At 37.8% G+C, this 23,378-nt stretch overlaps 2 protein-coding genes across 4 annotated transcripts; both read left to right on the forward strand.

Annotated features, from left to right (window-relative positions):
- The first annotated feature begins 7,327 nt into the window (after positions 1-7,327).
- On the forward strand, positions 7,328-14,559 carry LOC104106342 (MA3 DOMAIN-CONTAINING TRANSLATION REGULATORY FACTOR 1-like). 3 transcript variants are annotated; one of them, XM_070197426.1, is made up of 5 exons: positions 7,328-7,638; positions 7,746-7,978; positions 9,111-9,205; positions 12,337-14,092; positions 14,183-14,559. In XM_070197426.1, exons 2-5 carry the CDS (start codon positions 7,756-7,758, stop codon positions 14,221-14,223), a joined length of 2,115 nt encoding a protein of 704 aa, XP_070053527.1. In that variant the 5' UTR covers positions 7,328-7,638; positions 7,746-7,755; the 3' UTR covers positions 14,224-14,559. The 3 variants fall into 3 exon arrangements, with proteins under 3 accessions (XP_070053527.1, XP_070053528.1, XP_070053529.1); XM_070197427.1 differs by having other exon boundaries at positions 12,337-14,559; XM_070197428.1 differs by lacking the exon at positions 7,328-7,638 and having other exon boundaries at positions 7,837-7,978; positions 12,255-14,092.
- A 1,943-nt stretch (positions 14,560-16,502) lies between these two features.
- Positions 16,503-22,561, forward strand: LOC104106343 (MA3 DOMAIN-CONTAINING TRANSLATION REGULATORY FACTOR 1-like). The gene is made up of 4 exons (XM_009614869.4): positions 16,503-16,834; positions 16,923-17,182; positions 19,383-19,477; positions 20,436-22,561. Exons 2-4 carry the CDS (start codon positions 16,933-16,935, stop codon positions 22,233-22,235), a joined length of 2,145 nt encoding a protein of 714 aa, XP_009613164.1. The 5' UTR covers positions 16,503-16,834; positions 16,923-16,932; the 3' UTR covers positions 22,236-22,561.
- The last annotated feature ends 817 nt before the right edge of the window (positions 22,562-23,378 follow it).

Consider the following 23,378-nt stretch of genomic DNA (forward strand, 5'->3'; position numbering starts at 1 on the left):
ATTCCTTAGAACACTTAGCCATAATTTCCTGTAAGTCACACTCACACATGTAGCACACTTCAAATCAGGTTAGAACAAAAAATAACACCTAACTACAAAAGAAAAAGGAAAAGAAACAGGTCTTTGCTTAAAGATTATGTAATAGTTCTCCTACAATTTTTCAATGTACTGCTAGTTTTATCTACCTTTAATATGCTTTTTGTTTTCATTTTTATTTGGACAAATTGTAAGACTTGAACCCAGATTGAGATTTTATATATATATATATACAAGCTACTGGGCACTTAGCCTAGTAGTATATTTGCTTTTTTTTTTAAAAAGAAAAAGAAACATGGGTTGCCTCCTAAGAAGACAGGTGACTTTTGACTTGGAATACTTCATTGTTTTTGTTCTTCAAGTCTAATGCACCAAAATGTGTCACACCCACAATTTCAAAAGGATCGCTCCATTTAGATTTTAGCTTCCCAGGAAACATCCTCAACCTCGAGTTAAACAACAGTACAAGATCATCCACCTTGAACATTTTGTTCCAAATGTATTTGTCATGAAGATATTTCATTTTTTGTTTGTACAATAACGAACTTGCATAAGCATGGTACCGGAACTCATCCAATTCATTCAAGTGTGTAACCCTTAAGTTAGCAGCTACGTCCCAATCAAGATTCAACTTCTTTAGAGCCCACATGGCCTTGTGCTATAGTTCCACTGGAAGATGACAAGCTTTTCCGAACACCATCCGATATGGCGACATTCCGATAGGTATTTTGTAAGTCATCCGATAAACCCATAATGCATCATCAAGCTTCTTGGATTAATCCGTTCGATTAACATTCATCGTTTTAGACAAGATACTCTTTATTTCCCGATTGGAGACTTCCCCTTGCCCGATAGCTTGTGGATGATAAGGAGTCGTGACTTTGTGAGTAACACCATACTTTCTAAGTAAAGTGTCGAAAGCCTTGTTGCAAAAATGTGACCCCCCATCGCTTATAATTACACGTGAAGTACCAAACCTTGTGAAAATATTCTTCTTCAAGAAAGCCACCACACTTCTCGCCTCATTGTTGGGTAAAGCAACGACCTCAACCCATTTGGACACATAATCAACCGCGACCAAGATGTAGGTGTTTCCACAAGAACTCATAAAAGGGCCCATGAAGTCAATACCCCACACATCAAAAATATAAATCTCCAAAATGGTAGTGAGAGGCATTTCATTTTTCTTTGAGATTCCACCGGCCCGTTGACATTCATCACATCTTTTCACTAAATCACTTGTATCTTTGTAAAGAGTAGGCCAATAGAACTCGCAACTAAGCACTTTGGCCGCCGTTATTGCTCCACCATGATGACCACCATATGGCGAAGAATGGCAAGCCCCATGAATTTCACCTTGATATTCTTCCGTTACACATCTTCTAATCACCCCATCCATACAAATTCGGAAGAGTTATGGTTCATCCCAATTAATGAGCATGTGATAAATCGGTTAAATGAGCATCAAATTGGTTTCTTCACATTTAACCAACACTTTATCCAAATTTGTAAGACAATCATCAAAAGAATCTCCAACCACCGAGAAGTCATCCATGAAAACTTCAAGGTAGTCTTTCACCATGTCCGTGAAGATAGCCACCATACACCTTTAAAAAGTCGTCGGTGCATTGCACAAACCAAATGGCATCCACTTGAAGGCGAAAGTACCATAGGGACATGTAAAGGCTGCTTTCTCTTGATCTTCTTGAGCAATAAGAATTTGTTTGTAGATCGAATACCCATCAAGAAAGCAATAGAAAGCACGACCGGCCAATCTATCGAGCATTTGATCTAAGAGAGAAAGTGGAAAATGATCATTCACTGTGACTTTGTTAAGCTTGCGATAGTCCATACACACCCTCCATCCGGTCACCGTTCTCATAGGAATCAACTCATTCTTGTCATTGATGACCACCGCCATGCCCCCTTTCTTTGGGACACATTGAACCGGAGAAGTCCATGAACTATCGGATATGGGGTAGACAACCCCGACATCCAACCACTTGATAATCTCCTTTTGACAACTTCTTGCATAGCATTACTGAGTCTCATTTTATGTTCAATAGATGGTTTGGCGCCATCCTCCAAATTGATCTTATGCATACAAAAGGCAGGGCTTATCCCCTGAATATCTACCAATGTCCACCCAATAACCTTCCTCCTCTTTTGTAGCACCGCCAATGTCGAATCTACTTGCACGTTAGTCAAACAAGAGGAAAGAATATCGGTAAAGTAGAAAAAGGACCAAGAAATTCATACCGAAGATGTGGACGCAATGACTTCAACTCCAAGGTAGGAGGCTCTTCAATAGAAGGCTTTGTAGGAGGAGTTACCCTATTTTCAAGTCCAAGGATAATTTTCAGGTGTGCATAGTTGTACGGCCCCATTCTTTGCAAAGAGTTCACACATTCCATGAAGTCATCCATCTCGTCAAAGTTGAGCAAGACGGCCTCCAACATCTCACCAACATTGATTGTAGCACTTTTTTCATCAACAATAACATTGGTCACCAAGTCCACAAAAGAACACATCTCATTGCTATTTGGTTGTCGCATGGATTTACACACATTGAATACTACTTTTTCATCACCAAACCGGAATGTAAGTTCTCCAGCTTCAACATCACAAAGAGCCTTCCCCGTAGCAAGAAAAGGCCTACTAAGAATAATCGGTACTTCATAATCAACCTCACAATCTAGAATGACAAAATATGCCAGAAAAATGAATTTATCAACATGAATCAAGACATCTTCAATCACACCCAGAGGCCTCTTCATGGTACGATCAACCATTTGCAATCTCGTAGAGGTGGGTCTTGGTTGCCCAATTCCCAAAGTCTTAAAAACTGAATAGGGCATCAAATTGATACTTTCCCCAAGATCACAAAGAGCTTTTGCAAACTCGGCACTTTCAATTGTACAAGGAACCGTGAAGGCACCGGGATCCTCTAACTTAGGATCCATTAAGTGTACAATCTCACTCACTTGATGAGTGACTTTGATGGTTTCAAAATTCATTGACCGTTTCTTTATCACAAGCTCCTCTTCTTGCATCACTTGCTCATCATCAAGAAGTTGCCTCTGACTTGAGGTGGGTGCATTCCTACCTTTTCCACTTCTTATGGTAACGACCATGATATGTCACGTGTTGTTTCCACCCTTTGAGTTTACTACCGTGTCACTTGATAGTGCCCCCTTGGGATGAGAATTTAGTGCTTGAGAGATTTGCCCCATTTGAACTTCAAGGTTGCGGATTGATGTGTTGTGTGAGGCAAGTTGAGCATCTGAATTGGCATTCTTTTCCATCATTTGCTTGAGCATATTTTCAATACGCCTCATCTCATTGTTTGAAGAACTTGAACCATGGGAAGGATAAGGAGGCGGGTTGCTCCGTTGTTGATACATCGGGGACCTTTGAAAACCCGGCCCCCGGTTTTCTTGATTGTTGTTCCATCCGCCTTGATTGTTACCCCCTCCCCAATTTCCTTGATTGTTTTTGTTATGCCGATTTCTTTGATTGTTGTATCCGCTCTAATTGCCTTGATTGTTAGAATTCCAATTTCCTTGATTGTTTTGAGGTCGCCATTATTGTTGGTTTGGGCCTTGAAAATTGTTTCTTTTCCCTTGAAAAATGTTCACATATTGCACCTCCTCTTCTTGTTCATTATAGGAATCATCTTGCTCAAAACTACCATCTTCTTGCACATTGTTCTCCACTCTATTTTGCACTTGTGGACCCTTGACTTGTTTGGGATTTTGCACATGAGTTAGTTGGGCCTTTGCTAGTTTAGTCATGGTGGTTGTCAATTCGGAAATGGCTTGCCCATGGTCTTACAATTCTTTGTGAAGCTGGATCATGTTTGGATCATTTTGTGGAACATTGGCCCGAGATTGCCAAGCCGATGATGTTTCTGCCATTTCATCCAAAATCTCATACGCCTCCGCATAAGGCGTAGTCATGAAGTTCCCGCCGGCAAGTTGATTCACTACACATTGGTTGGTTGTGTTAACCCCACGATAGAAGGTTTGTTGAATCATGTTTTCCGTCATGCCGTTGTTGGGACATTCCTTAACCATAGTTCTATAGCGTTCCCATATCTCATATAGTGGTTCAATTGGCTCTTGCTTGAATGCCAAAATCTCATCTCGAAGTGTAGCCATGTGCCCGGGAGAGAAGAACATAGCAATAAAAAATTTTGCCAACTCATCCCAAGTGTGAATGGAATGGTTCGGTAATCGTTTTAACCAATCTAAAGCTTTCTCCTATAGAGAGAATGGAAAAGCCTTAGCCTCAATGCATCCTCGAAGATATTTGTTTGTTTGCTCTCCCAACAAGTATCCATAAACCCCTTCAAATATTTATACGCATTTTGAGTTGGAGCACTGGTGAAGAAATCTCGTTGCTCAAGCAAAGTGAGCATCACATTGGTGATTTGGAAGTTGCCCGCCCTAATACTGGGAGGGACTATTGCACTAGCATATCCTTTATTGGGTAACACCTGGTGTGGACCCGCTCGTGGTGGAGGTGGGGGTGGATCGGGTACATTGTCATGAGGCACCCGGCCTCTTCGGTTGGCTTGAGGTTCAAGAGGTACCTCCTCAACTTGCTCATCCTCGACGTCTACATCCCCAAAGGCATATTTCCGAGATCATTGTTTGCTGCCATGGTTGTACCTAAAATTGTTTCAAGCAAGTTAGTAACACAAAAGGAAAAGAAGATATTCCAAAAATAAACCCAAATATATAGCTAACACCGTTTTAACTCCCCGGTAACAGCGTCAAAAAATGATGACGTCCACAACACACCTCAATAAGAGATATGATACGGTCGTATGCAATATAAATTACCCAACTATGAGTCGGGGTCGGATCCACAATGAGTTATAAGGGGTGTTAGGAGTATATACTTGAAGAAAGCGAATGGACTAACTAAATTTGCACTTCCACAATGAGTTATGATTTCTACTTCTACTTTTACTCTAACAATTATGAGCTAAGGAAAATAAACTAGAAATGAACGATTGTTTTTGGTATTTTCCAAATAGTTTAAAAGCCTAGGGATGTGACCATGACCTAGGTGTTCACCTAATGGGTTAAATACGTTAATACTTGTTTCGTTGATTGGGGTGTATTATAACTCTCAACTCTACGTTACCCACTCAATACCTCTCGGTCAAAGAGTGAATTTGCCCAATTTGGCTTTCTCAAGCTCAAATGGGTATCAAACAAAATAGTTTATATGAGCTCAAGTCGGGTTCCTACTATCTCTAGTTTGAACCCTTTAATTAGGCTAATTGAACTCTCACTTATCCAATTCTTTGTTAGCCAAACTATCCTAGACTAGGTCCCTCTTTCTCAAGTAGAGACTAAGTCAAAAAGGCATGAATCAATGTTTGCAACTATTAATTCTAAAATTGAAGTATGAACTATGCTAAATAATCAACACCCAATCATAAACAAGCATTGAATTAAATACTCATAAGGTTAACACACTAGGGTTGGGTCACAACCCTAGTAAAAATCTAGCTGCACATAGTGGCTATTGAAGAAAATAAAGAAGAAATTCAAATAAAACCCATAATCAAAGATTAAATTGATGAAATATAATGTTTAAACACTAAATAATCAAACTTCCTAAAATGGTAAAAGGTAACGGCTACAATAACTTTCTACTCTGAAACTTGACCTAAAATTGTGAAATGTATCTATTTATAGTGGGCTAGAATTCGCTAACAAAAATGCCCATCGAGAGGTTCTGCGGCCGCACAATTCCATGTGCGGTCCGCAGATTTCTTCAGCTGCAGGAGAGTGGGTTTTGCAGCCGCACATTTCTGAATTGCGACTGCAAAGCAACTTCTGTGGCCGCACAATTCTTTTGTAGTCCGCACTTCAGCAAGGCACGGGGACTTGGTCTTTTTGCATATTCTCTGAAGTTTGAATTTTTGTCAGTGAAAGCCCTGTTCTGCGGCCGCACAATTCAGGTGCGGTCAACACATTGGTCAAAATCCTATTGGGTTCTGTTGCTTGGTTTGCGGCCGTAGATGGAATTCTGTGGTCCGCAATTTCTTCCGCGACCGCAGAAATCCTTCTGCGGACCGCACTTCTTTGCCTATGCGCTCTTTAATGCCTTGTGCTTCGGAATACTCCTTTTTGAGTTAGATTTCATCATGGTAGACCAAACTCCCAATATTCCTGCAATTTACACAATTTTATTAGTTTCGGGAACACAAATTATAATATTTTCGGACTAAAATTAAAGCAAAAAGGTGCTAATAAGCAGTCAAAATTCCTACTTATCAATATGCCAGATAATTCATGAGTTATCATATATTTGGAAAGGATTGTATATTTGGGTCAGCTTTTCAAAAAATGGTTATAAATAAATTGTGTTAGTTTATTGGTGAAAGTCTATCTTTTGATTGTTAAGTATTAATTTGCATAGAGCATTTTCAGCTAATGTTCTAAGTTTATAGTTTGTAAATAAAATTTCAAGTGCTTGTTTAGGCATATACATCAAAGGTAGTGAGAAATAAAAATCCTCTCCTAACAAATACTCACTTCATATCATTAAAAATACCACTTGCATCCTTCAAGAATCAAGAATGGCAATTTTCCATTTATGTTATTCTAGAGGTCTTTAAAAGGATCTTTCTTATCATCCTTGTCAACGCTCCTCATATCCATAACTAATGTTGCTTGTAAAGGAGTAACTAGAAAATTTAGAATTGTAGGGCTCAAATTTTCGAGGCACTAGATAATTTATTTTTATTTGCTTAAACACGGGTGAATAAAGTTATATGGTGTATCTATCGATAAAAGGCAACAAATATCCCGTGAAATAGTTGAAGTACTCAAGTTAACCCGAGCACCTTCATTATTTAAATGAAAATAAGGCGTATTTAAGAACATGAACTTTCTATCACTTTTTCATTTTGCATATGTTAGTACTGTTGAATGAAGTGGGAGGAAAATCATAAAGTTTCAGATTCAAATTTTAATGGATGCAAAAAATAATAAGTTTTTATTCTATTTTTTTTATAGGTAAAATTATCTGGTATCTAATCGAGGTGTACATAAACTGACTCGGCTACCAATGTCATAAAAGAAAAACCACCTTCCAAGTGAGGGGTATCAATGTAACTTCAAATTAACCAAAACCCTAATCGGGCACGCTGGATGGAGCTCCATGAATAGAGTCTCAGCTTAAGCGCGAACGCCACGTGGATAGGCTCATCGTTGCTGACGTGTAAATGTAACCGTAGCCTCCCTATTTATGCTCTTCATTCTCTTCCATTTCCACTCAGTACCCCACTCTTCTCACGCTTTTCTTTTTCAATCTAAATCCACAAACCTATTCCAGTTCATTCATACATATAAATCTACACATCATTTTCCAGTTCATTGATCTAGGGTTTCAGCACTACACTGTTGTGTGTTTCTATTGACTATTTGAGGATCGGATTCTCTGTTTTCTGTATCCTCTCTTGGCTCGAGATCCGAGCCAAGAACAGAGGATTTTGTTCTTTACACGGAGCTTTGCAAGTGGCTGGTTAGGGTTTCGAATCGCTCGCTCTCTTCACTGTTTCCACTGCAGTGCAGAGAGGTAAAAACTCGGAAAGAAAAGAAAGAAATACTGAGTTATTACGTGATTTTTAACCGTTCAGAGCGGCGTCGTTATGTAACTGTATCTTGATTGTTTGATGTGTGCAGGTTTTGTGAAATGGCATCGAATGAGGGATTTCTGACTGAAGAACAGAGGGAGATGTTGAATGTTGCACCTCCGAACGCTGACGTTTTGTCATCTTCTCCTAAGTCTTCGTCAGTTCTCTTGTCGGAACATTGCGTGAAGGCACCACCAGGCGGTGGAAAGGTATCCACGGCTGGAATTGCCGTGAGACACGTACGACGTACACACTCGGGGAAACACATCCGTGTTAAGAAGGGTGAGTATTGCTTTTTGGCTGAATCATGACGATATTCTACGTCTAGTGCTTCCTATTGAGTTAAGACTGAAATAAGTTATATTGTTTAAGTGATTCTAATTCACTGTAAGTAATTGAATGACGAATGATGAATGAAATTGTAAATCCCTCTTCGGAGGGAGGCATTGAGCTAATGCGAACTTATTTCACGTTATGCGTGGATTAATATTGACAAAAAAAAAAGGAAAAGAAGAAGAAGAAGAAGAAGAAATGCTGTAATGCCACAGTGCTATCTCATGTTAATTTGATGCAAGAGTTCCGGTAAGCGCACATAGACAATATCAAGAATTGAGGATTGAGTAGGTTAAGTCTTTCCTTTTCAGATGTATCCTTCACTGGTGAGTAGTTGTTGGTACTGTTTTTATTTGTTGTATTAGAGTGTCTCGATATCCTTGTGAACCTGGTGTATTGGTACTTCGATGTCAATACACTGCTTTTGGGCTGCATACAGTTTTTGTGACTTTGTCTATGCAAATTTACACACGGTTAAGAGGATATAGCTGTTATAGCTTACATTTGGTGTTCCCTGAACACTGACTGTTTTCAGGAAGAAGTATTTGGTTGATCTGTTTGCATTTTGGTAGTTTCTTAAGATCAGTCTGGACAGCTGTATCAGCATTTAAGCTGCGGATCTCCGATAGTCATTGGTAGAGAAAAGTCAATAGGTAGATCAGCCAACTGTTTTAGATTGTTTAGGAGTTGAATTGCTGAAGCACACTGTGGAGCATCCAATGATTGATAAAACTAACCCAGTGCTAATATATGCGGGATGCAATCTTGAGTATCATTTGTCAGGTGCAACCGCAGTGTTAATTTGGTTTTGCCTTTTAGGATCTTGGGTGTGGTTTGTTTATTTCTCCCTTCTGTTAAGCGCTGAAGTTACATTTATTAGAGTTAATTGCATCTCCATCATGTTTTTGTTCTTTTGTTTGGAGTTAAAGTAGATATCGTTAATATCGTTTTCTTTTCTTTCTTCCTTCTGATGTAGATTTCAGTGTTCTCATTAAAAGCATGCAAGCTTATAAGGGTTTTTTCCCAATTTCTTTTTCTGCACATATACTGAAGGCTTTCCTGCATTTGATGTCAAAAACAGACGGAGCCGGTGGTAAAGGCACCTGGGGAAAGTTGTTGGAAACTGATGGTGAATCTCATATTGATAGGAATGATCCCAATTATGATAGTGGTGAGGTGAGTCCTACAAAAGCTATACTGGCCGCATGTGATAAAATAACTTCAGATTTGTTATATTGCACATTACGTTTTTGAATAGCTAATTAAATAAACTCATTTTTTGGCATAAACTCATTTTTTTGGCAATGTTACATTGTACAATTAATGTCCCCTTCGGGTTCTAAAGACTTAGTGCCTGCACTACACAATTGTGGATTAGAATGGAGAAAAAGAAATTTAAAGAATGATGAACGGAATCATTGGTGTCACACCTCCTTTTTCCCGAGGGGATAGGGGATAGGGAGTTTTTCCAATTTAAGTGACATTATTCGAAATGAGATTATTTATTTACTTCAGAGTCGCCACTTGAAATAATTTATGGTGTCCCAAGTCACCGGTTTATTTTAGAATTCCAAATCGAGTAAATTTGACTCTTTTTTTTGGTCCGCGAACACAGAAGACCGGATAAGGAATTCTGTTAACCTGGGAGAAGGTGTGAGGCACTCCCAAGTTCCGTAGTTTTAGCACGGTCGCTTAACAATTAATACTTGGCGTAATTATCTGATTTATTACATGTTTTAAACCTATTGTGCATTTTTGTTTTTTACCGCTTTTTAATATTTATGGAACTTATTTGAACAAGTCGCGATGTCGCAAACTCATTTGTTTTTGTACATATTGTGAATCGCGTCACGTGAAACGCACCCGCGATTTATAACATGTTTATTTTTATTATTATCCGAAGTTGAAGTCAAGTCGCGTGAAACGCGCACTTGAGTTGGGGTTTACGTATCGTGACCATGCCACATGAACCATATTCATAGTCACGATGATTTATTAATCGCGCCTAAAACAACTAGCACGTGTTCATGATTTGTTTTTCCTTACGGGTTTGAGATCTGTGTAAGGTCAAGAGCTATGGAAATCAATTGTGGAAAATGGGTCAGCTTTTGCTCTTACTAAATTGAGCCTGACAGAAACTATTTTGGACCAGATAAATTAAATTGGATCGTTGTACAATTTGCTCTTTAAAGCCAATTAATGAGTATGCCCAGATACTAGTTCATCAAGCTACTCCCTTATCAATTAGTCAATTGCAGTAGTACATGTTTCATTAAGAACAACCCAACCACCGGGCCCAATCATTATTTGTTTTTAAGTCCAAACCCCATTTTTCAATTTCAACTAGCAGACATAGATTTTATCCCCAAAGTTCAAACATTCACTACGTGCCCAAAAATTATTTTTTATAAATCTTCATGTTAATCATTAAGAAAGTAGCAAAATTTAACAAAGCTAATGAGACCTAACAATTAATACAAAAAACAATTATTTCAATCTTCATGAATCTAAATAAGATCAAATTATATATTCAAGCATAATATCTTAATAAAACAATGATGAGATAAATGGACCTTTACAAGACTGTTTTGAAGCTCGGACAATGGACAAGGATGTAAATGGAGCCTCGACCAAAATCGACAAATGGAGCTCGAACTCGACGACTCAACTTTGGAGTTGTTGTTTTCTATACAAAAGGGGACTGTTTCACTGGGTTTTCGGCTCGTTTTTGTGGTGCTGGATTTAGGTGATGAATTGCTGGATTTTTTGAAAGAAAGTCGAAGAAAGAATGACACGAGTAGAAATTTCCTTATCCTAGAAGAAAATAATTTTTTCTCAATTCCTTCCTCCCTATTTTTTCCTTTCTCTCTCCCCCTCTTTTTTTCATCACATTTCTCTTCTATTTATAGAAAAACAATTTCGAAATTTTCAGATTTTTAGTATTTATGATTTTTTTATTTTTAATTAAAAATAATTTTCACTTCCCATTTTTCTTATTTTTTAAAAAAAATAATTCCCCACTTTCCTTTACTTTTATTTTTTAATTTCTCACTTTTTTACTTTTAATATATTTAAAATCCCACTTTTTTACTTTTCTTTTTTTATTTCCCACTTATTTTACCTTTCTTTTTTTATTTCCCACTTACTTTTACTTTTTTTTAAAATAAAAAAAAATCAGATACCCTTACTTTTATTTTTTAATTCCAACTTTATTTTACTTTTCATTTTTTAAATTTCCACATTCTTTTACTTTTATTTTTTTAATTTTCCACTTTCTTTTACTTTTACTTTTCAATTTTATATTTCTACTTTTCCTATTTTTTAATTCCCATCCGAAATTTGTTTTTTAAAAAATAATAATTATTTTTTTTATTTATTTTCGGTTTTTAATTCATTTTATTTAAAAATAAAGATAAAAATAATACTAATAGTAATAATTGACCTTTTAAATTATTAATAATTTTTCTCTCTCTATATATATATATATATATAGTGTAACAAAGCTAAAAAATATATATTAAATTCTGAAAATATTTACATAGTAGAAGGTGATAAAAATTCAAATATAGTCAAAAATTAGGTGCTCACAATTGGTGAGAAAGAAACAAAAGAATAATGTTTAATCTAACCATAATGATTGTATAGAGAAGAGTCGAAGTGAAGGTTCACGACAATGGTATATTTCTGCAGAAAGCATTGTAAAGTTATTCTTCTAAGTTCTCAATTCACCATGATTAGTTTCTTTTTCTTTCTTTTCCTGCCAGTTTACATCTGCCTCCTTACTGAATAATTCGTCATGACCTGCAATTTTTGCCCTCTGATTAGTAACATAACAAACAAGTTCTGCATCCTAAGATTCACAATCCTTTCTTTGAATTATATGATAGTCCTAGTCCACGGTTGTCTTCGTGTTGTATCTAATCAAATCAATGGTTTTAAGCAGCGGTTATTAACAAACGTTAAAGGTTCAGAGCTGTATTTTAACTTCTAATCTTAGATACTACAATGCCAGATCAAGGGAAGGGATCACACATAGTACTTATCCTTGAAGGAAATTTTTAATTTTCCATCTGCTAACTCCTTTTTTTCCTGAACCAATCGATTCATTTTATATTCTGTTTTACCTATAACTGCTGGAGTTATCGGTGTTGTGAGAAGTGCATCCGTAATTCTCTTGAAGGTTATTATATTAATGTTGTCTTACGCCTTGACTATATCTGAACAGGAACCATATGAGCTTGTTGGAACTGAAGAACAGTAAGGTTATTATATTGATGTTGTCTCACGTCTTGACTGTTACTGAACAGGAACCGTATGAGCTTGTTTCAACTGCTGTCTCTGATCCATTAGATGATTACAAGAAATCTGTAGTATCAATTATAGAGGAATACTTTAGCACTGGTGACGTTGAAGTGGCTGCATCTGATCTCAAGGAATTAGGTTCGACCGAGTATCACCCATATGTTATTAAGAAGCTTGTTTCTATGGCAATGGATAGGCATGATAAGGAGAAGGAAATGGCTTCTGTTCTTCTTTCTGCTCTTTATGCTGATGTCATCAATCCTACCCAGATTAGCCAGGGTTTTTTCATGCTTCTGGAGTCTGCTGATGACTTGGCAGTGGACATACCAGATACTGTTGATATCCTTGCATTATTCATCGCACGGGCTGTGGTCGATGACATTCTTCCACCAGCTTTTATTGCCAGAGCCAGAAAAATGCTCCCAGACTCCTACAAGGGGCGTCAGGTGCTGCAAACTGCTGAGAAGAGCTATCTCTCAGCTCCACACCATGCAGAACTTGTTGAGAGGCGCTGGGGTGGCAGCACCCATTTCACTGTCGAGGAAGTCAAGAAAAGAATTGCTGACCTTTTGAGGGAATATGTTGAGAGTGGAGACACTGCTGAGGCCTGCAGATGCATAAGAAAATTGGAAGTTTCTTTTTTCTATCATGAAGTTGTCAAGAGAGCTTTGGTTTTAGCCATGGAGATGCCGTCTGCTGAGCCACTTATTCTGAAACTTCTAAAGAAGGCTGCAGAAGAGGGTCTTATAAGTTCCAGTCAAATGGTGAAGGGCTTTTCTAGGTTGGCTGAGAGTATTGATGATCTTTGTCTTGATATTCCTTCTGCTAAAACGTTGTTCCAGTCAATTGTTCCTCGGGCAGTCTCTGATGGATGGCTTGATGCATCTTTTCTAAAAGCCTCAGGTGGAGATGGGCAAGCAAATGGTTCAGATGATGAAAAAGTGAAGCAGTACAAAAAACAGATTGTTAATATAATCCATGAATACTTTCTCTCGGATGACATTCCGGAGCTAATCCGGAGTCTGGAAGATTTGGGGGCACCTGAGTATAACCCTGTTTTTCTGAAGAAGCTAATCACCCTTGCCATGGACAGGAAAAACAAGGAAAAGGAAATGGCATCTGTTTTGCTTTCTGCACTTCATATTGAGATTTTTTCTACTGAAGACATAGTGAATGGCTTTGTGATGCTGCTGGAATCCGCTGAAGATACTGCACTTGACATTTTAGATGCTTCCAATGAACTAGCCCTTTTCCTTGCTAGGGCTGTAATAGATGATGTCCTTGCTCCACTGAATATGGAGGAGATAACGACCAGGTTGCCACCAAATTGCAGCAGTGGTGCTGAAACTGTCTGTTTGGCTCAATCACTTTTGTCTGCACGCCATGCTGGAGAAAGGATCCTGAGGTGTTGGGGTGGTGGGACTGGCTGGGCTGTGGAGGATGCAAAGGATAAGATACAGAAACTTCTTGAGGAATTTGAAAGTGGTGGTGTTATCAGTGAAGCTTGTCAATGCATTCGGGATATTGGGATGCCATTCTTCAACCATGAGGTAGTGAAGAAAGCTTTGGTTATGGCAATGGAGAAGAAGAATGATAGGATGCTGGATTTGCTGCAAGAGTGCTTTAACGAGGGGCTTATCACCATCAACCAGATAACTAAAGGCTTTGGGAGGATCAAGGATGGACTTGATGATCTGGCTCTTGACATTCCGAATGCAAAGGATAAATTCACGTTTTATGTGGAGCTCGGCAAAGAAAGAGGCTGGCTGTTACCGACTTTTGGGTTATCTGGCTCTTGACATTCCGAATGCAAAGGATAAATTCACGTTTTATGTGGAGCTCGGCAAAGAGGCTGGCTGTTACCGACTTTTGGGTTATCTGATGCATCTTAATGAGTAGAATCATCTACATTAAGCTTGTTTCATCTCTGTATGTTGTTCGTTGTTGCCTTATCTAGAAGTAGCTTGCACCCTTTTATTGGGAGTGGACTGACCTCGACTGTCCAATCCCTTCTAGTTCCTTTTCTTTCATCTAAAGTTTCTTATATGATGGATATTTGTTGATGTAAAAACTAGGCCCCCGTATTCCTCTGCTGTAGTGGTAAACACATACTACATTAGCTTAATCTTTACTGTCTTCCATAAGAATGTTAGTGCAGATCATTTACATAATCTGCTTTCCCTGAATTTTAATCTTTTTTGGGAATTTTACATCACTGACTTGCTGCACGATGCCATTAGCGTTTTGATACTTAGAAATAGAAGTCCACTGTATGAGTAGTCTTGATACTTGGGAATAAAAATCCACTGTATGAGTATTTACAGTTAAAAGCACATGTTGAATGTATAGACATGAGCAGCTACTTAATCTAAAAGCTACAGAAGGGATGAGTACCAATAGGGCAAATAATGAGCGGCTTTAGTGCAGGTGCTCTTAATTTCTCCTGTTGAATTTTTTACTGCGCAAGATGTTCACCTCTTGTTTGCCTCTTGAAGTTGCAGAATTGTTGGAGAAATAAGAACACGCGCTTGGATTATTTGTGCTCACCATCCTAAGGTAGTGTTTCATGTCTCACCTATAGTCTATGCTTGTTTCAGTATTTGGAACAGAGTGAGCGGAAAAGATTCAGTTATATGCAGGTGAAGTGATGTGTTTCCTCCCTAAAAGCCTTATCCGGTAGTATCTCATTTTTCAAATGGATGTTCAAGGTATTTAGAGGGCAAAATCGTTTGTTTAGGAATTAAGAAACTGCATTATAGAACGATGCCTGGTCTTCCGCATTATCAGAAATTCAGAATGTGTTTCACTAGCCTTCTCCAGAGTCCAGACTTCTTTTACTCTCAAGGTATTTGAGAATACAGAAATTTGGACGTTTGAGAGAAACAAAATTGAGTCTCGAGATCATCCATCTATCAAGAGACTTGTAAATAATTAAAGGATTTTCAGGAGGGGGAAAAAATAACAAAAAGCAAACTAACAAGACGAATCTCTTCATTCAATGGAAGAAATATGCAGTATAGTGCATCAAAGCTTACTTAATTGATTTATTTAAAATAAGAACTTGTTCCAACTTGGTCCTTGAAGTTTGGCTATGATCATTAATAGAGTTTCAGTTCCTTTTAATCAGCTTTGGTTCGGCAGTAACGACATTTTTGAGTTCAACGATGACTACATGCAAAAGTGACCGACATAGTCTCCTGAATTTACAAGTTTTACTAAACTCATCCATCAAATGTTACGTTAACCACAAAATATCATTCAAGTATCTAATTTATGATCTTCATAATGAAATAGACGGAAAAACAGGAAGGAGTAGATGCAGTCCGCTGTTTAGACTTTCAGAAAATGTATGACCAACTCCAACGTCAAAATGTGAGCACATAATATTACCAATTATACGTTCTTAAGTTTAAGATGAGAATTTTAATTTTTACTATTCATGACTTTTTGCGCTATTCCAACATTTTTTTCCCGTTGTTATGAGACTACAATCGTAATTGACTACATAAATCCAATCATTCAGGAGTCATCACAAGTTTAGGAGATTGTATGTTTGAATTAACTTTTAAATAAATGAATATAAAAAAATTTGTGTTAATTTTTGTAAGTATCTGTGTTTAATAGCCTTAGACTCTTGACATTATTCTAATCTTTTTTTGCATTAAATTAAATCATACCGTCAACATTATTGACTAACAAATAAATAATTACGAGTCATCATAAGTATGGAAAAAATGTAAGTTTACTGTATTTATAGATGTTCTTTTGTGAAAATGTATATTTAGGTTGTTTAAAGTTTGCGCAGAATATTTGGATTTTCTTAAAGCAATAACATTGTTATTTCTAGATAGTAGACAACTTTTCAAATCAAATAACTAGCTTTTCTCTGCTAGAAGTAGCGGAGCCACCTTATGCACCATTTAGTCATAAAATTATAGTATTATTTAGCTAGGTCAAAAATTTATTCAATGCATATTTAATTTTTTTGTCACTGTCTGCCAATAAAGGGGCATAAATGTAACGAAATTATCAAACCCTAAATCAGGTAACGTTGAATGGAGCTCCACAAATAGAGTCTCAGCTAAAGCGCGAAAGCCACGTGGATAGAGACGTTGTTGCTGACGTGTACATTTAATCATAGCCTCCCTATTTATACTCTTCATTCTCATCCATTTCCAGGCAGTGCCCCCACTCTTCTCACGCTTTTCTTTGTCAAATCTCAATCTATAAATCCACAAACCTATACATACAAAAGGATATACTCATCTTTTCCATTTAACCGTTTTTCACTTGGATTTCATTGATCTAGCGTTTCAACAGCACGCTGGAGTGTGTTTTTATGACTATTTGAGGATCGGATTCTGGATTGGTTCTCGATTTGCTATCCTCTCTTGGCTCGAGATCCGAGCCAAGAACAGAGGAATTAACGTTCGTTACACGATTAACTGATTAACTAATCGAATCGGTCGTACTCATCACTGTAGCCACTTGCAGTGTGGAGAGGTAAAAACCTGGACATAAATAGAATATGGAATGTATTCTGCTATTTCTTAACATTTGAAGCGGAGAGTTGATTGTTTGATGTGTGCAGGTTTTGTGAAATGGCATCGGGTGAGGGATTTCTGACTAAAGAACAGAGGGAGATGTTGAATGTTGCACCGCCGAATGTGGAGGTTTTGTCATCTTCACCCAAGTCTCCTACTCTGAAGTCTCCAGGTACGAAATCCTCGTCCGTTCTACTGTCGGAGCATCACGTGAAGGCACCAGGAGGTGGGAGGGCATCCACAGCTGGAATTGCTGTGAGACATGTACGACGTACGCACTCAGGGAAACATATCCGTGTTAAGAAGGGTGAGTATTACTTTTTGGCTGAATCATGACGATATTTTAGTTCTTCTCAAGTTTCTGTATTGAATTGTAGGCTCTGAATTATGACGGACTATCTTTTAATTCCCAGTCAACCGATTACATCCTGGTGCTTCTTACTGAGCTTAAGAGAAAAAGAAAGTTGTACTGTTTAACTGACTAAAATTTAAATTGAATAATCGAAATAGAAATGCCATTGTAAATCCCTTTTGAAGGTAGGCATATGGAAAATTTGAACTTTTCTCCCGTTATTGTGGATTGATGTACTTCGTGGGACTTAATTGTTCATAGTTTTAAAACAATCACGCTTATAGTTTTTTTTAAAAAAGCTACAGTGCGGAGAACTGTACATAGTGCTACACTTATTTTCCGTGTTATGTGATACTCTAAGAGTTCTTGGTCAGAGGTGAATTTTAGGATTTAAATTCGATGACTTTAACCTTGCAAGGTAGTTTACCACTCAGCCCTTGCATTTTGAAATTGTGGGTTCAAAATTTTGATGTGTTGAAATTTTAGTGATTTTTTTACATATGCATTTTTCATTTCGTGTTAAAAATTGTTTAGTCCAGTTAAACTCATGCTCCCACTATGCGTACCCCGTAACACCTATGTTTTACTCCATACAATATCAATAATTTCGGAAAGGACTTATTGGGTCAAGAGCATGGTCTAGGTCAAATGAAGTGAAAAATTACTTGGGCGAGCAAGGTTCAAATCCAAACAGAGATAAAAAATAGTGGGTGATTTTTCTTATCTGGTTAAGCTTGGTGACAGAGTTACCCAGTGTCTATGCTAGTGAGAGGTAGCATGTGCCCATTGCCTTAGATCGAAGTGTGCCCAAGCTGGCCCAAACTCTACTTCTATTACTCACATATTCCTAATTCGTGACATTCTTTCTAAACGTCTCAAATGTACTTTGAACACCTGCGAACACCACCATTGTTACTCACTCTAGTAATAATGTTCAATACGATTTTTCATGAGTTCCAAAGATTTCAATTCATTTGACAAGTCCTTTATTAGATCTGGAGGTGATGTATTCCTTATCTTGTTAAGTTTTCAGTTAGTACTTCAAATTTCTTTTATTACTAATATAACGCACATATCAAGTTAATATCTTGTAAATGGGTGGAATACTCGGCAGAGGGGCGATAGAGCTCTTTCATCTTTGCCAAGCCAAATGGCGTTGAAATAAAGTAGGGAGGATGGAGTGTATGTTTTTTGTGGGGTGGGGACCTTTCATGAGTTTTCGTGGATATGTGAGCGTTGTGTTCTATTAATGCCAAGATTTAGTTTATGTTTACCTACAAGCAGTGTTGTCAAAAGCGAAAAGCATTAGAAAGTGCTCCAGGTCTATTGAGGCTTTATGCGCGAACTGCAATTGAAGTTTGGGCAGTTTAAGAAGGCGCAACGAAGAACCATATATATATATATATATATATATATGTATGCAATGCAAGACAAAAGTAATAGCTTCATTCATGTTGATTTTCTTAACATATAATATTTGTTTTTGCCAATAATATTTAAGATTTTGTACTATTTTATTCAAGATAGAACTCGTGGTCAATTGGGCGCACATTTTAGTGCCTTGCCTACATTGAACCGCAGCGTAAGGGACGCGAACCACCTAGACCGAGCTTCTTTGAGCTTTAGGGCGTAAGCATGCCTCAAATGAGCCTTTGACAACACTGCCTACCCTACCAGCACTTTAGATTTGTCATATTCATCGTGCAAAGATCTAACTAGTAGGAGCTGAAGTTCGTTAGTAACATCCTTGCCCGAGGGCGCATGAGTGATAGTCCAAGCATTTTTCTGACATTAGTTTTGCAGGTGATTGGTTTTAATTGTCCAGTTCTCTCTCTCTCTCTCTCTCTCTCTCTCTCTCTCTCTCTCTCTCATGTTGGTTTAACAGGTTTGCAGCTCTAGCTGAGTGACCTTTTGAGGTACTGCGGTACTAGCCTAGGCTTTGGTATCATCCTTCTTGTCTTGCCTCATCCTCCTGAATCCTTACCAATTGATTTTCCAATAGTTTGAAGCCTGGAAATTGAGAAATGGCATCCCTTTCTCTTGCGACTTTATCGTGTTCTCGAATGCAAAAGCATGCAGCTTGTATGCTTTCTTGAAAAATTTCTTTTTCTGTCCATATACTGAATGCTTTTCTTTATTTGATGGTGAGAAACAGATGGTGCTGGTGGTAAAGGCACTTGGGGAAAACTGCTCGATACTGAAGGTGAATCTCATCTTGATAGAAATGATCCAAACTACGACAGTGGTGAGGTGCGTCTTGCGATTTATTCAACTATACTTCTTAGGTGAAAAAAGTAACTTTAAATTTGTTGTATCGCATGTTACATTATTCTCCATTGGAGTACTGAAATCATTTTTTGGCAATATTACATTGTACAATGGACCATAATGCCTCCCCTCAGGTTCTAAAACCTTGCAAACATTATGTACGCTATACAATATTGGATTAAAATGCAAAAGAAAAGGTAATTAGAAGAATGAGAGGGAATCATTGGTGAGAAAGAAATAATGCAAAGGAAATTAATGTATACACTTTAGTCTAAGTATCGTGATTGTGTAGAGAACGGCAGAAGTGAAGGTTCATAATGATAGTATATTTCAGTACTAAGTTATTTTTCTAAGTGCACCTAATGTATATCCAATGCAGCATGATTAATTTCTTGTTCTTTCTTTCCTGTCTATTTATAATCTGTCTCCATAGCTACTGATTTGTTATGGCTCCCAGAATCCAGATACCTTTCTACTGAATTCATAAAACAGCAGAGAATTGAGTCCTAAGACTCAGACACCTTTTTCACTGAGGAACCTACTTGACCCCTAAGCCGAGGCTCCCAATTGTTTCCTTGAAGTACATGTAGTCCACATTTTTTCTATATGCCATAAGCATGGTCATCAAAAGAAACATTACTGGTGATGAGCAGTATTTTAAATTTAAATCCTTAGAGTTATAATCACATATGACGGGAAGAACTTTTGTTCTCTCAAAGAAAAAGTAGTGAGGACACAAAATACATATCTTAGTTAAAGAAAATTCTAGTTTTCCATCAGGAAATTCCATCTTTTCTGAACCAATTGATTCATCTTCTAGTGATCTAGTCCGTTTTACCTGTAATTGCTAGATTGATCAGTGTATTAGAATACTGTCTCAGTTATATTTCATGAGGTTTTTATATTAATGCTATATTCCTCCTTTACTGTAAATGAACAGGAGCCATATGAGCTTGTAGGAACTGCTGTGTCTGATCCATTAGATGATTATAAGAAATCAGTAGTATCAATTATAGAGGAATACTTCAGCACTGGTAATGTGGAACAGGCTGCGTCTGATCTCAAGGAATTAGGTTCAACTGAGTATCACCCATATTTTATTAAGAGGCTTGTTTCTTTGGCAATGGATAGGCATGACAAGGAGAAGGAAATGACTTCAGTTCTTCTTTCTGCTCTTTATGCCGATGTCATCAGCCCTACCCAGATCAGCAAGGGGTTTTACATGCTTCTGGAGTCTGCTGATGACTTGTCAGTGGACATACCAGATACTGTTAATATCCTTGCTTTATTCATTGCACGGGCTGTGGTCGATGACATTCTTCCACCAGCTTTTATTGCCAGAGTCAGAAAAATGCTCCCAGAATCCTCCAAGGGGTTTCAGGTGTTGCAAACTGCGGAGAAGAGCTATCTCTCAGCTCCACACCATGCAGAACTTGTAGAGAGGCGCTGGGGTGGCAGCACCCAGTTCACTGTTGAGGAAGTCAAGAAAAGGATTGCTGAACTATTGAGAGAATATGTTGAGAGTGGAGACACTGTTGAGGCCTGCAGATGCATAAGACAGTTGGAAGTTTCTTTTTTCTATCATGAAGTTGTCAAGAGAGCTCTAGTTTTAGCCATGGAGATGCGGTCTGCTGAACCACTTATTCTAAAACTTTTAAAGGAGGCTTCAGAAGAGGGTCTTATAAGTTCCAGTCAAATGGTGAAGGGCTTTGCTAGGTTGGCCGAGAGTATTGATGATCTTTCACTGGATATTCCTTCTGCTAAAACATTGTTCCAGTCAATTGTTCCTCAGGCAATCTCCGAGGGGTGGCTTGATGCATCTTTTCTGAAAACCTCAGAGGAAAATGGGCAAGCAAATGGTCCGGATGATGAAAAAATGAAGCAATACAAGAAACATATTGTTAGCATAATCCATGAGTATTTTTTTTCGGATGACATTCCGGAGCTAATCCGGAGTCTTGAAGATTTGGGGCAACCTGAGTTCAACCCCATTTTTCTGAAGAAGCTAATCACCCTTGCCATGGACAGGAAAAACAAGGAAAAGGAAATGGCATCTGTTTTGCTTTCTGCACTTCATATTGAGATTTTTTCAACTGAAGACATAGTAAATGGATTTGTGTTGCTACTGGAATCTGCAGAAGATACAGCTCTTGACATTTTAGATGCTTCCAATGAACTCGCTCTTTTCCTTGCTAGGACCGTAATAGATGATGTCCTTGCTCCACTGAATTTGGAAGAGATATCGAACAGGCTGCCACCAAATTGCAGCAGTGGATTGGAGACCGTCTGTACGGCTCAATCACTTCTGTCTGCTCGGCATGCTGGAGAAAGGATCCTAAGGTGTTGGGGTGGTGGGACTGGATGGGCTGTGGAGGATGCTAAGGATAAGATACAAAAGCTCCTTGAGGAATTTGAAAGTAGTGGTGTTCTCAGCGAAGCTTGCCAGTGCATACGAGATCTTGGAATGCCATTCTTCAACCATGAGGTGGTGAAGAAAGCTTTGGTTATGGCAATGGAGAAGAAGAATGATAGGATGCTGGATTTGCTGCAAGAGTGCTTTAACGAGGGGCTTATCACCATCAACCAGATAACTAAAGGCTTTGGGAGGATCAAGGATGGACTTGATGATCTGGCTCTTGACATTCCGAATGCAAAGGATAAATTCACGTTTTATGTGGAGCATGCCAAGGAAAGAAGCTGGCTGTTACCGTCCTTTGGGTTATCTGATGATGCATCTTAAATGAGTAGATCATATACATTAGCTTGTTACATCTCTGCTTGTTGTTCGTTGATGCATTCTCTAAGTAGCTCGTGCCGTTTTGTTGGTACTGGTGGATGGACACGGACTGTCCAGTCCTTCCTAATAACTCTTTCTTTCAAGTTTCTTGTATGATGGATATTTGTTGATGTAAAAATTAGGCCTGTCATGTGTTCATCTAACGCATACTGCATTACCCTTATAGTCTTCCATAAGGGTGTTAGTACAGATAATTAACAATAATCCTGCATTTCCTGAAGTTTAATCAATTTTTGGTCAATTCTACATTGTTTACTCTCTTAATGCCATTTGCTTGTTGATACTTGATACTTCATGGAGATATTAGAAGTAAAATTGTATGAGCATCTGCAGCTGCAAGCACATTTTGAATGTCAAATTTTAAGTTACGAACGCTGAAATCATGATGATTTAGCATATAAAAGAAAATAGTGTTAGAAAACCATGGCTAGTTTACAGGCGATTTGTCTCGAAAAGAAAAAAAGAGATATCATCCGACTCAAAATTTTGGGAAAGCTTGCTTCCCAGCTTTCAATAACTTTCTAGATGTCCCATTTATCCTAAAGATATTATCTTGCCACTTATGTTCAGAATTCTTCAAATTAAGTTAAGATTATTTAGCTGCTTGTATACAGATATATACAATTCGAATCTCTTACGTTAAAATTTTTTGTTCAAATAAAATCGAACACCTAATGACGAATAAAGATTTTATAGTATATAAGCTCTACTTACTTTGGTGGAGAAAAAAAAAGATCTACTTACTACTAAGACTGGGTTGTATATCCCGATTCAAGGAGTGTTTTATCTTTTAACGTGTCTTATGCAGCTCAAAGTCGAATTAGTCAGATTCCAAAGTGATATACAAATATCAGGTAAAAAAAAGGAATATTTACACAAATAGTTATATACATATATTATACATTGATTATACATGATTATACACATATTAATATAAATTATACTGATGTTATACGTCTGCCAGCTATCTTTAGTTTATGTGACTGAGTGGGCGGCTAAAAGTTGTATATTATATGTTTATAATACAGATATATACATTTTGTTTGGGCGCCTCAAATATATAGGAGTATTTCTTTTTAAAAACCC

This window comes from Nicotiana tomentosiformis, chromosome 3 (genome assembly GCF_000390325.3).
Source record: "Nicotiana tomentosiformis chromosome 3, ASM39032v3, whole genome shotgun sequence".
NCBI lineage: Eukaryota > Viridiplantae > Streptophyta > Magnoliopsida > Solanales > Solanaceae > Nicotiana > Nicotiana tomentosiformis.